General features: G+C 40.5%; 1 protein-coding gene across 8 annotated transcripts in view; it reads right to left on the bottom strand.

Annotated features, from left to right (window-relative positions):
- The window catches only part of LTBP1 (latent transforming growth factor beta binding protein 1), a 197,264-nt gene that overhangs the window by 44,334 nt on the left and 138,474 nt on the right, over positions 1 to 14,456 (bottom strand). For all 8 annotated transcript variants that reach the window (XM_040611957.1, XM_040611953.1, XM_040611952.1 and 5 more), the window contains 4 exons: positions 13,159 to 13,278; positions 7,970 to 8,092; positions 5,184 to 5,306; positions 776 to 898 (listed from right to left, as the gene is read on the bottom strand). In XM_040611957.1, coding sequence (XP_040467891.1) covers positions 776 to 898; positions 5,184 to 5,306; positions 7,970 to 8,092; positions 13,159 to 13,278 — 489 coding nt within the window. The remainder of the gene's footprint in view (positions 1 to 775; positions 899 to 5,183; positions 5,307 to 7,969; positions 8,093 to 13,158; positions 13,279 to 14,456) is intronic.

Raw genomic sequence — 14,456 nt, 5'->3', positions numbered from 1 at the left:
AAGGTCTACTTATAGCACTTCTGTATGTTAAACACCTCATTTTCTGAATTAGAAGGCAGTCACATAGAATACTCAGAACTTTTACTGTTGGTCACAAAATCTTCAACATCGATCAGCTAGAATACAGTCTCTCAGCTCAAGCCTAAGTGGTGCATAAGAGAGCAGCCAAAGCAAAGTCCAGTCCCCTGGTCCTCCTGCCATGCAGAGCACAAACATGCTATCACTTCCCAGCTGTAATACCATGGTTCTCGTTTCATGAAAATGGAGAGCAAAAGGGAACAGTGAGGCATGCCTGGATGTTGTGCCAACATGGAGTTGGGTTCGTTCACAACTAAAAGCTGGGAAATATTTTTCTGGGTTTGGCAATGCTGACTCAGCCTCAGATAACACGTTCTCTTCCCTCCCCACCCATCTTCCACAAAGTACTGCAAGCATTTTAGATGTGAGAGAGGTTTATCTAATGTGACGTGACACTAACTATACTGCTCTTCCTGTTATACCACGGATTCACAAACACAGAAGGTTCTGTCAAATGTTTCCAGGTTTCGGGAAAACGCAGCACTGTATCTCTGTTAGTTCTAATATAGATTCTCTTTCAAGTCATGAAGGCTGAGATTTCAGCCTCTTGAAATAATTTCTCAGCATATATTTACAGAGAGCCACATAAAATGAGTAAGAAAGTACTACAAATGACAAATTAAACAACTTTATCTTCCTTAGCATGATGCCACATTTGTAGTAATGATCCAGGTATATTTTTATAGTTATTTCATACCTTGACATCCCCTATTTGCTATCTGCTGGAAACCATCTGGACAAGTGCATTTGTAAGACCCATCAGTATTCATGCAGTTTCCTCTGAGGCAAATATCACTGTCTTGAAGGCATTCATCAACATCTGAAATAAAAATGTAATTGATTTATTAAATGGTGTAAAAACTGGTGAAACTTCTAATAGCGATACTTTGAAACTAATGTAGCAACTTGAAGCTACCATGCCCTTTAATAACTGCATGCATGTGTGGAAATCAAGTTTGCTACACTTTAGAGTGTCCTTTTAATTTCCCTTTCATCATATCATCAAAATTCTATGTCTAGAGAGCTTTAAAACTTGAGTTTGTCTGTCATTTATTCCTAGCAAATATATCTAACATGCCATCTGCATCTCTCATGAAAGCTACCATAACAGAACTTCATACCACTCTCTACCCTACTGTAACAGTGACTGCGGTGCTACAGCACTGCAGTTAAAAAGAATGCCAAGCAGCTATGTGTTTAAAAGACAGATACAAAAAATACCTACTAATGCAAATTTGTACTTTCCAATCTGCATCTTTGGGCATGTTTAGACGACTACACAGAGATCCCTGAGTGGGAAGTGACCTTACTCAGACATCCCTCAGAGTATGGGCAAGCCCAAGCACATCCAGTGTGTCACCCCAGAGGAGGTTCTTCTCCACAGGCTACTCACAAAACCACCACGTGGACAGGATGCCTGTAGGACAGGGATCGCACTGTGTGTACTGCCGTGCTAGTGGTTACTTTTGCATGCAGTTCATGTGATGCAGTAGACCATTTCGCAGGCTTAGCAGCTTGGACATGAAGCTTTTGCACAGTGCTGCACCCAAGCCATAAACCCAGCTGGAGTCAAGGTACTAGCTCCCAGCTGCCTACACAGCAAATTCCCAGCATCAAGCCTCAGGCTTGTAGACTCTGCCCTAGTGTCTTGACATCCATGGGATAAACATGCTGATGGACACGTAGCAGGACAAGTTTCAGGACGCAAACTAGATACAGAGTAATCAAATATTTCAAGAACAGGACACTGGCATTGTCTCTACCTAGTGGCTTGTCTTCCTCTTTCTTTCGAAGGGCTTCAAGGCAACCCAATGGAGGAAAGAGCACAGCTACTGTGGGTGCAGGATGAACTCAGCTAGTGCCTACATTCCTGTGATATTATAAGGTTTTGTTTCACTACAGCTAAAGATCACAAGGGGTTTGATGACTGTGCCTCTAAGTTTTAAAAGCAAACAGCAAACGAAAGAGTCAAAAGAAGCATCTCATAAGCAACTTTCCCTTGCCTCCACAGTGCCCTGCCTTGTAATTCACTGAGCCTATTTGCTCTGATAATGTTGATAGTTTCCTTTGAGAAACAGTTATCAAAGACTTTTTCCACTGCCTCTGATTATTCTGATTTCTTAAGCATGAATTCTAGCTGATTAGAATTACAACTTGTTCCTGTGTTGCAGGAATGAATAACAATTGTATTTAAAAAAAGAGGACATGACCTCACTTCTACACTTATCTCTGGAAAGCCCACACTACATGAGAGTACAAATATCGTTGGGATTTAATCCATTTGATAAAAATAAGAAATAGGGGTAGCTTTCTTACATAAATGAATGTTATTGCAGATAAAAAAGCACTTAATGCTGACAAAGTTGTGACCTTTTGATAACCGCATGTTTTATAATAATTTTCAACTGAGAAATAAACTGTGGTTTATTTAAAACAGCAATTAATTTTGACAAGGAGCATGAGAAAAAATTAATGACTCCCTTGGGCTGAGTTAATGCCAAGTCTCACAACAAGAAGGCTTCTTCTGCCAAGTCCAGTCAAAATGCATTATTATCCATATAGGATGCAAACCTCTTCTTCTCTATTGAATCTTCACAGGTCCTATGGTTGCTGCACAAGAACCTCCAGAAAAATCAGACAGTAACTCGTGCTTGAGATGTTCAGTGCTTTTTACCATCCTTTACACGCGCATGTCTTCAGCATTTTGGCTACCAAAATCTCTGATGGCTCCTAAGAGAACACTGGAGCCTCCTAGGCTTCAGATTGACTTTTCCAGTAATCCCAGTTCTTTGAGACATACAGTCTGTAAGTCAGCTGGTACATGTTCATACTGCCTGTCAGTTGAGACAAGGCCACAGGTGCGCTCACACTTTGTGTTCCCTCATATTCAGAGCAACAGAGAGCAGAAAGTCTCAGTGTCTCTCCGTCTCAAGAAAAATACGCTGAATGAGAGTAAGGCAGAAAGACTGACTGGCACAGGCTGCTTGAAGAGATGTTTGGAATCGCATCTGCTGAAGCCTGCTCAGAGTAGGTTAGATGAGTCTATTCTGCCTTCCGGAGGCAGGAAGGACCAGTGATCTCTTCCACCACGTTTTTCTTTGATTCTTGACACAGTTAGCTCTGCATCTGTTGCGACTCATGAAGATCTTGAAACCTGGTGACAGCAAAATTCTTTGACACAAGTTTCTAGCGCCTTGCATCATCAGCCCACATTTCTTGAAGCTGATGCAAGCGATGCTGTGTTCTGGTTTCAGCTGGGATGGAGTTAATTATCTTAGGAGCTAATACGTGCTGTGTTTTGGCTGTGATGTGAGACTTTTCCTCAGGCCTTGTTAGTAAAAAGGAACTGGGAGGGGGCACAGCCAGGTCAGCTGACCTGAACTAGCCAAAGCAGTGTTCCATACCACAGGACGTCAGGGCTGGTATATATACCCGGGGGTTGGCCGGGGCGGGCAGCTCGTTGCTTGAGGACCGGCTGGGCATTGATCAGCAGGTGGTGAGCAGTTGCATTGTGCACCATGTGTTTCCTTCTTCCTTTCCCTCTGGATTTTATTCTTTCCCTTCCCCTTTTCATTATTACCATTATTGTCATCATCGTTATTATTGTTCTTTCATTTTTATTCTATCTAAATTATTAAATTGTTCTTACCTCAGCCGTCAAGTTTTACATTCCTTTCCAACTCTTCTCCCCATCCCTCGGGGTGAGGCGGGAGCGAGTGAGTGGCTCTGTGGTACTTAATTACCAGCTGGGGTTAAAGCACAACATGCTGGTATTCACCAGGAACTCTGAGAAGATTGCGCTGAGTTCTTCTATGACCAGATTCTCCAAACAGGTCAGTACCAAAGAGTATCAGTGTGCTGAGGAGATTTTATAAGATATCCATATTCCTTGGTGGTGAGAATTTCAAGAGATGCTGTCACTCATTAAATGTGGACAATCCAGTATCATCGTTGATGATAAAGCATAGTCTGATGTTGCAGGTTTCTCTTGAGAAGACAGCATGTGCTTGGCTCAGGGGGAACTGCTCTTCTACCTAGAATACTCGGAGTGAAGGATTCCTGACTTACTGCTGTGGGGGAGAAGGTGGGAACGGCCTTCTAGAGCGCTGGGTGCAGGATAACCGAGCAGCAGAACATGATTGGGTAGAACAGCAGTAAGAAGGTTCATTTTCTGTGGCATCAGCAGCTACATAAAGCAGACCAGACTGGAAAGCTTTTATGTGCTAATACCATATTTATGGTATGGTGAAACCTTAACTGAGAGTTCCCCCCCCACTCCAGGGTGAGACAAGGAAACAACAGAGGTACAATCTTTTCTGGAACTCACTGGGAAGTAATCTCACAAGCTCAAGGTGACCATGAGTAGTGTGGTAGACTTACCGTATCAAGTAGTATAGCCAACAATGGAGAAGAGGGAGTAGCTTTGAAATAATTAATTAAAATAAAATCCGTTTGCCAATTAGTGGACGATTAAATTGTTCTACTTGAGAGATAATATAATGTTTATGTTTTCTATAACACAGCATTTCTCCCTACATTTACTGTCCATCTTCCACCTCTTATTTTTCTTTTAACAAGCTCAGTATATAGACTGCATTCTAAGACAGTGAAAGCTGTGGGCTCCAGCAGATCCCCCTGGAGCTCATCTTATACTACATATTTTCTCCTGCCAGTGCACATGTGGATTGTGGTGGCTGGCTACAGGTTCCCAAAACCAGCTGGAGAAGAAGTTTTAACTTAGTAGGCCCCTGTCTGCTGGCAGAAGCTTTTGTAATACAGAATCCCTGTGTCAGAACTTGAGCAACAAGGTTTGGCAACACTTAATTGTTTTTGGTAACGATGTCAGCTGCTCTCCCAATCTTACTGTTGAGAACACATGTGCTGATTTCTTGTACGTGGAAAGATGACAGGGACTATTTCTAAGAATCCATTAAATATGTGGCTGTGTAGGTGGGGACTGTTGAATGGTTGACAGTAAAGTATAGAGAAAGAAAGAGGACCAATATATGTTTCTGCCCCATTCTCAAAAGTGTTCATGCCTATAGCTGAAATACTTAAGATCTAATTGAAAAAAATGAATCAGTAGCTTATATCTACAAGCTTACCTTCACACTGATCTCCAGTAGATGACAACGTGTAGCCTTGGCTACAAATACATCTAAAAGACCCTTCTGTGTTCCTGCAGCGTCCATTCATACAGAGTGATCGGCGCTGGCATTCATCTATATCTGTAGCAAAAGAGACAGCGAAAACATAACACATCTGAAAATACCAATTACTAATCAAACGGTGCAATATCAGAGCAGAGTGTCAGTATCCAGTCTTCTTCTAGGTCTTATTAACAAATGTGTACAGTCAATATGATGCATAAAAATATGTGAAATTGCAGACTGGATGTTTTCCTTGAGATGACTGCATTCAGCATTCTCTCCTGTAGTGTTAATATATCCCTCAATGCACAAACGGGTACACACAGACACACAAGTACACACACATGCTGCTTGACAGCTGCTTTTGTTTCTTTTATATCTGGCAAAGGTAAAGCCAACCACTCCAGTGAATCAGCAAAACCCACAAAATACTTTCCAGCAGGATCACCACCTTTAAACAGGGTGTGGTTTTGAGAGGCACACGGACAGGCTGTTCCTCTATTGAATCGTACCTTAAGGCTCCTTTAAATGCTTGCCTTGTAACAGTATTAATCCTGTAAGTATGGGGCAACATCTCTTTGCTTCCACAGTCACTGTTAATCCCTCAGCACTCCAGTTCTCATAAACTGGGATCAGCCTGGGTTAACTAAAGGACTTGAACATCAAACTTAAATTTTCCTATGAAAAACTCAGAATATTGGAGAGGAGTGTCACTTTGAATTCAGAACATAGCACATGTCTTGTTTGAGCTGGGAAGCCTGTTTTCCCTCCCTTATTTATAAAATACTCATTAAAGAACAGTAATTAAATTGATACGGTAGGTTCTTACTCACTTCTAAGACAGGTACAGCTGAATGTCTTTCTGAAAACATACCCCAATTCAAACAGGACAGAGTTACTCAATGAGGTTTTTCAGATCTATGTTACAGCTACATAGTCTGACCTCTGGAGTAACGGTCCCTTGTGACCACAGAAATGCTGAATTTAAGGATCACCGAAATCTGTGGGGCTGCATGAAGCATCTGGGCACGTGTATGGGTCCTTACTTTAGAAGGGTGCACTTTAAGAAGAACAGTCTGCACATGCCAGCGCGGCTTGGCAAGGGCCTTTTTCCATGAAAGGCTCAGAGGAAGCAGCAAACTTTGTCTACATACTTTCCCCAAGGCCAAATGTGCTGTGTGTCCGGGACAGCACATTTAACTCACTCAAAACACTTAACTTACACTGATGTTTTGTTTCAAACTTCCTGAGAAATTAATGTGAACGATCATTCAGTTTTACTGTATTATTTTTAGCACTCAGAAGTCTGAAAGTGTTTGGTGCTATAGAGACAAACTTAGGGAAGGGTAGGGGGAAAGGAAAAGAAGAAAAAACAACATCTGAAAAGTAATGTTCAGGTTTCTGTGTGCTTCCACAGCTTGGAGGCATTCCCCCCGATTTTCACCTTTAGGGACAAGTTTCCAGAAGTCCCCTCTCCCTAAAGAGAGGGGCATTTATACCTCCTGTACACACCCTAGGTTCTCTCTCAGACTGCTCTGCTCTGACTTCAGACCTAATTTTGATCCACTGGAGCAATCCTGATGGGAATTTTAGATGTAGAAGAAATGTAGTGCCTGACACTTTGGAGGTACAGGTACTGTTCTTAGAAATACACCACCAAACTCTCTCTCTCCTGGATGTGCTACTTGAAATGCTGTGACACAAACGCAGCCATCAGCTCTGTTAACCGATGCTGCTGGGTTCCAGGAGGGTGCAGCCTGGGTTTTTTGGTTCCACTCACCAGCACGAAAGAAAAAAAGAAAGGAAAAAAAAAAAAAAAAAAGGACAGAAAGAAAAGCAGTTAAGGCAGCTGTCCTGGTTTCAGCTGGGATAGAGTTAGTTTTCTTCTTAGTAGCTGGTGCAGTGCTGTGTTTTGGCTCTGATGTGAAAACAATGTTGATAGCACACTGAGGTTTTTAGTTGTTGCTGGGTGATGTTTATACTACATCAAGGACTTTTGAGTTTCTCACAGGCCCTACCAGTGACAGGGCTGGAGGGGCACGGGAAATCGGGAGGGGACACAGCCAGGACAGCTGACCCGAACTAGCCAAAGGGGTATTCCATACCATGTGACGTCACGCTGAGTATGTAAACTGGGGCAAGGAGAAGGAAAGGGGGGGGATATGGCATTATGATGTTTGTCTTCCTGAGAACCGTTACGTGTGATAGAGCCCAGCTTTCCTGGAGATGGCTGAGCACCTGCCTGCCCATGGGAAGTGGTGAATTAATTCGTTGTTTCGCTTTGCTTGCATGTGTGGCTTTTGCTTTACCTATAAAATTTTCTTATCTTAACTCTCGAATTTTACATTCCTTTCTGATTCTCCTCCCCATCCCTCTGGGTGAGGGGGAGAGAGCGAGCAGCTGCGTGGTGGTTGGTTGCCGGCTGGGGTTAAATCATGACAGCAGCGAAAGCCACTGTCCCCAAACTCCCAAAATGACAGAAATTCCATGGGTTTTGCAGAAATGGCAATTTAGCAATGGAAATATTACTGTATGGTCTTGATTTGCTTTATAGCAAATGTTAAAATCTACAATGTGTCCGTGAAAGCCATAAAATAGAAATACATTTTCTTACTTTTTTGGTTATTTAGCTTCAGTGTTGTACATTTGTGGTCCTCCATTTAAAGGAATACTATTAGATGAAAAATATTATTCTAAAATATAAGTGCAGCCTTCTGAATTGTAACCATACTCTTTCCTACCTTCACACTGATCCTCCGATGCAGAGAGTTTGAAACCTTGGCCACAAATACATCTGAAAGACCCCTCCATATTTTCACAACGTCCATTTGTACAGAGATTACCATACTGACATTCATCTATATCTGTAAATATAAAGAAAGTATAAGTGTGTGATTAACTTGGGTACAACCATCTTTCAGTTGAGCCTGGGAATTTTTTCAAGTTCTGCCATAAGCATGGTTAATACTCAGTTTTCCTGTATATTTTGACCTTGACAACTCTGCAGCAATTCTGATTTTAAAAATTTGAACCTGATTTGAACTTGAGCTGCCTGGTGCTTGAACACTCAACTATACTCAGTGCCTACAAGACTAAAACAATGCTTTCAATCCCAGTCCTACAAGGACTGCAGTTTAGGCTAACAAACCTTCTTCTTCCTGTTTCTTGTCTTTTTTTTAAATCGGGGTTGCACTATGAACTACCTGTGTCCACATCATCCTTATCTGAATAAGATTATTTTGCCCATGATTTTCCCACAGTAGCTTAAAGCAGTGTAGCTTTAGTATAGAGAAGAGGTCAGCAAGTGCTGGCACGTTCGTTCTTGCATTACACAGATTTACTCTTAGGATATGTACCTGTGATAAAAGCAGTAGCAGCTGCTAGTACCTTATAACCGTTATCATGAATCCTTCTGCTACTGCAAGGAACAGTCCAGAAAAGTTGACAGAGCTCAGGCTGGCAAGACTGTGTTAGAAGCTATTCCCTCTGAAACTATTTTTTAAAGATGTGCTGTCAGAACCCCCCAATCTGCTGCCTCTGCTTATTTACCTGGGGCTTACATACAGGTCCTCGGGAACAAGCAGGTCCTCTCGGAAGCTAGAAGACACCTCAACCACATTTTCTGCTGTTGAGTTTTTCCTGTTTTTTAAAGCTAGGTCAATTAATGTATAGGATTTAAAGGAGTTCTCCAGTGCATAACTAAAGACTACAGAACACATGTACATGTGAGACCTTCTCAGAGAACATTTTTCAAATTGACTTTAAAGGAGGCAGGCTCTAAAGGACTTAGCTGACATCTGAGGAATTTCAAGGGGATTTCTGCCCTTCATGCAGGTCCCTTTGTAAGGCTAATCTATACAGGCGACATGGAACTCCATTGGATTATGCCTTTAAATACAAAAGTTTTAAAAGAAAAATCTCTCTTCCTGGTCACAAACCATCCTTTATTTACAGGAGGACTTGAAAGAAACTTTATTTTCTATAAGCTAACCCATAGACACCTACTTTCATCATTCTCTGTAAGAATGGATTAACTAGATGGGCCATTCTCTTTAGCTAACATGAAATTTCTATGTTACTATTTATTAGTTTCAAGAATTCCTTCTGAATGCAAATCGTAGAAATCAACAAAGAAAAAAGTAAACATATAAACAAATAACACCTTTTGTTATAAATAGAGCCAGAATTAATTCAGTATTATAAAATAATCAATATTGTCTTTTTCCTAGGAGTCATTTTCATTTAAAGAATAAAAGATTAATTTTCAACTTTTATTTATTTATTTTGGCAATGTAGTTAACACAAAGCAGGTGTCCTCGTTTGTGTGGAAAAAGCTGTAATTTTTAGCTTCACTGATGCAGAAAAAGAATAACATCTTATTTGCTTTTATGTGCCAGAAATCATATTACTCTCAATTATTTTGTCTTTTGCCACCATAAAGCACACAAAAATCAATCAATAGAGAAGAGTAAAACTACTGATTATTTGAGGCACTTGAACTATTTAGGCAGCTGTAGCACAGGAAGAACTGGAAAAAGATAAGTGGTCTTTAAATCATCATCATAGCTCTTATTAGCTATTCTGAATATCTGCAGTAACTATTTTCCTCATATGTATTTATCATTCATGGCTTTTTATGAGCACCTGTACAATCTGACTTTGACAAAGCCCATCTTGCCCCAGACACAAATGCAATCACCATTACTGTCCATATTTCAAATGACCTACAACTCTTGTTTCCTCACTCGAGCCTCTAAATCTGTAAACAAGATGCCTGGTTGCAGCCTGGCCAAGACCACAAGCAGCATTCTCCCCAGAGATGACAGCACAGAACCACAGGTGCTCTGCCATGGTAGTTTAGCAGGTGAAACTGCTTACACCTTTCTGCAAGACTAATTTCTCAAGTCCCTACTGTTGCAAGATGTGCTCACTCAACAAAACACCACCTTTGCTCTCAATGTGTATGATCAATGCTCTAATTCAAGAATTTGTTAAAACACAGAGAATCTAATTCAGCAGTCAGGCAAGCAAATTTCCAACTGAATAACCTCATTCTTACAGATTAATTTCCATCTACTTATCTCCGAGCTTCTTGAAAACAAAGCCTGCAATATTTCTGATTTTTGGATGGGACTCAAAGATCAAGAGACTTTCACATAAAGCCAGCAGAAAAGCATGGAACAGAACCTATATCTTAAGAGATGAAGTCCAGAGCTGTAACTGATTCTACTGAAGCTCCCTACAGTACAGCTAGAGGTATATGGATCAGCACTGCTGACCTCCGTAGTAGTTTTGAAATCTTCTGATAGGGTCCTTGATGCTCTACAAGATGAGTACTGTTGTTAACCACATAGCTGCAAAATCCATCACAGTGATAACCATGAGGATCAAGTGGTCCAGAAAGTTTTGTCAATCTAATTTTTTTTATTTATTCAACACAGAGGAGTGTGCTCTAGATTCATGTACTACTTTACTGTCATTCTACATCATGATTTATCACTTTATTTGAATGTGCACATGTGGAGAGAGAAAAATGGAAAAAAACAGTGATTGCAAGTAAATAAAAAAAAATTAATTATTTCAAATACTCCCTGTATGACAAATGCATTGAGGGACCTGGAACAGTAGTAATTTCAAGACAATGAGGGGGCAGGGTGTGCAGGTGCCATTTTTCATTTCTTTCAATATGCATCTCACACTGTATATACACATTTAATTGCAGTTTAGAAGGGAAAGTTTGAAGTGAAATGATTGACTTGCCTTTATGAAACAAAAATGGCTATGATCCTGGCTTTAAATCCTGGAAGATTACAGTATCAATAGCATCAAAGAACTGTAGAATTGTTACAGTAGACTTTCTAGGGCACAAAGTGCAGGCAGAGGAATGAGATGAGGTTAAAAAAAATAATACTGAAAATGGCACTAGGGAAAAGCAGCAGAGCTGCAACTGACCTAAACTAACAGCAGAAACAAATAAGTTTATGGAACAGTGGACTTAAACACCCTTCATAGATAACTTGGAAAATATTTTCCTTTCCAGCATATTTAGATTGTACATTATTGCAAAACTACAGATTTAAGACAAACTGTCTGCATTACACGTTCCAAAATGTGTATGGCTCATTTCCAACATGATATAAGTCTAGGACAGACAGAAAATGGAGACTGATCACATCATTAAAGATATGAAAGAGATGTCTAGGCTTAGAACATTTCATAAAACAAAGGAAAAAGGCAAACTACATGCAATAATACAAGGAAAAAAGTATCAGCAACTTGGAACCAAGACTTAGCCCTTACATGACTTAGTTCTCTTTGCAAATCTGAGCAGAGCAGCAACTTCTTTTCTTTCATTATGCTCTTACTGACCCAGTTAGCAAGAACAAAGCAAGTGAAAATTAAGCCATGGCATTTTGAACCAGGCTATACATAGGTATAGAAGTCAAGCTTGATATCAGGGAAGAATGCAAAATAAAGTCCACTTTAATTTTTTTTAAAAATGAATTAATTAAGAGGAAACCTTTCTAACAAAGTGCATGTGCCACATTCTTTGGAAGGGCAGCAGGAATCCAGGCAGGTGGCAAGGAACAAAACAAAGATGAACATGGAGTAATGTGTGCTAAGTGCACCAAATTGGTTTGTTGTAAACATTTCATAGCTTGCTATAACTCCATTAAAATCTATGAAATCACCCAAGAAATACTTTCCTCCAAAATAAGTCAAATGACATGACCAAATAATGCAGCTATAACATGCTGATAAATTTTAACAAGCAGATATGTTCAGACAGAATTAATTTGCTACAATATGCCTTCTTTAGGAAATAGGGTGGTTGAAAAAGGTGTAATCTAAACAGCAAAACTGGTGGCAAGGCTCTGTCAGCCACACCATACATTTTACAGGTGCTTCACTGCAACTTGGCCCTAGTCTTGCTCCACAGATCAAAAGCCCAACTGTGGCTGGAGCACAGTAGATGCCCATATTACAAAGCTATTGCAACCAAAACAATGCTCTCAGACTGTTTCATGAACTGAACCAAATCACATCAACTGGGAGCAATTAGGAAATAAGCTATAGAAATGCACTGCCGATCTGACCTACAACAATAATGCAAAGACCCCCTATGTAGGTTATTACACACCTGTTTACGTCACATGATTACTCCAACCATCACAAATTATAGGGCATGCATTACACAGAGTGGACAGGAGGATTCACAACAGAGAGCGTTCACAATTGAGGTCAAATTTAAGTTTCTGGTAGTGCCCCAGTAAGTGGCACTCAAAACTCCAAAAGATTCTTTCTTTTTGCACAACAGATTTATTGGCTCTTTCTTACCTATATCTCAAATAGAAAAAACTGATTAGGGGAGGGGGAGGAATAATCTACTATCTAAAAACAAATCAACCAAACTATAATGTGAGAAATCTGTCCTAAAACCCTAACCTAAAGTGAGACCAGCTGCTTTAAGATGTGCTAATGTTTTGCTGGAAGTATGGACAGTTAAGAAGTTTTACTAATATGCTTTGTGAGCAAATTCCCATATCCTATTGAAAAGCCTGCCAGACACACTGATATGTTAGCACTCTCATGGTTCTTCATTTTGTTAATATCTCCAAACAATGGCCTACTGGCATTTCACTGATGACACGCCCCTTTCAGTTCCATATTTTTTGTTTCAGGAATTCTGTTTTGTAATCATAACTGCATTGTTTGCAGTGTAGATTCAATGTTCGTTTGTCTACAGTAAACCACTATTTCCTCAAATATACTGTGTCTGAGAACACAGCCATTTAAAAAAGTTTTGTGTTTTCAATTATTATTGAATGAAATGGGGACCCAGGGTACAGTGCTGTCATCAGGCTGTGATGGAATAGGAAATACACCATCTCAGAACAAGAACCAGAGACACAAAGAACACTGAACATACCATGGCACCGTCCATTCCAGCCTCTGAATCCCACTCTGCAAGGAATGCACTGGTAAGAGCCAGCAGCATTAACGCACTGTGCATCTGGGCAAGTAGCTGGAGTCAGGCATTCATCAATGTCTTCAAAAGAGAAGATAAAAGGAAATATGGTCAAAGCCATAACAGAACACAGAACAATAAACTAATCTGGTTATTCTGACTGTGCTCATGTTATACTAATACATTTAAAGACTTGCGTATGTTATCTGTTAGAGACCCAGGAAGGCCCAAGTTCACACAGATTTGTCCCAACAAAGGGGCATCTCTGAAAAATAAACCAGTTCACAGTACATGCAACTGCATCTGAATTTTCTGTTAACTACTGCTAAGCTTTGGCAGGTCCTCCCTAACACACAGCAGATAGGATCTCTGGCTTAGGGAGGTAAGAGTAACTTTGTTTCCATCACGCCTTTACCATATTGAAGTGTCCTGAGGTTCTTCCTATAGTCAAGTCTCAAGAGGCTTTGGAAGTGCATTGCAACAGCAATAAAATTGTAACTGGCTTCTCAAAGCAAAGAGGAATTTGGTGTTCTCCAGGATCCTAGAGTTATGCAGCACATAAGTATTAAGTGGACTATAAATTTGATTGTGTGAATGGTAATCAAAGATGCTTACAGGGAGTAAAGAGTTAATTATGTTTGAAAGAAGGCACAAGCAACACACATCACTGAGGCTGGCAATGCTTCGGGTCATTGTTGCATCAGGAGAGGTCCTAGTTTACCCGTGACTGTAGTAGCATGCAAGGGGGGAATTGTAGTAGCATAGGAACGTGGCGATGCAGAAGATCACGTGTTGTGACAGAAACGTAGGAACCAAGTAGAAAACCACCCACGAAGGGGCTGGCTTTGTTACTAGTATATAAATGCCTGTGTCTTTCAATAAACTGCCATTTTGCCTTCCTCTCCATGAGAGTCTGAGTGCTGATGGTCCCTCAGGTGCTGTGCTGAGGTTTGGACATGTCATGAGCTACAACACATGACAAAACAAGAGAGGCCATAAAAATCTCATGGATCTTATGTCCAGGCTCTGAGCATCTACCAAGAACTTCTTGTCCTGCACCAAAGAAACCCATAATGCATGCCATATATACAATCTAAAAGAGACCGCACACAATAATAATGTTCAAAGACAAGTTGCTGTCAAGTGACCAATGTTCAGAAGATGCTAGAATTAAAACTGTGTGGGCAGCCTCATTCCAGCCTGCTCCCATACTTCAGCATCATTTTACAATACGGTCTCTAATTACACAGTAATTACAA

The sequence above is a fragment of the Falco naumanni genome, chromosome 12 (genome assembly GCF_017639655.2).
Source record: "Falco naumanni isolate bFalNau1 chromosome 12, bFalNau1.pat, whole genome shotgun sequence".
Taxonomy (NCBI): domain Eukaryota; kingdom Metazoa; phylum Chordata; class Aves; order Falconiformes; family Falconidae; genus Falco; species Falco naumanni.
The sequence above is the reverse complement of the archived record's forward strand: the minus strand, read 5'-3'. Positions and strand labels throughout refer to the sequence as shown.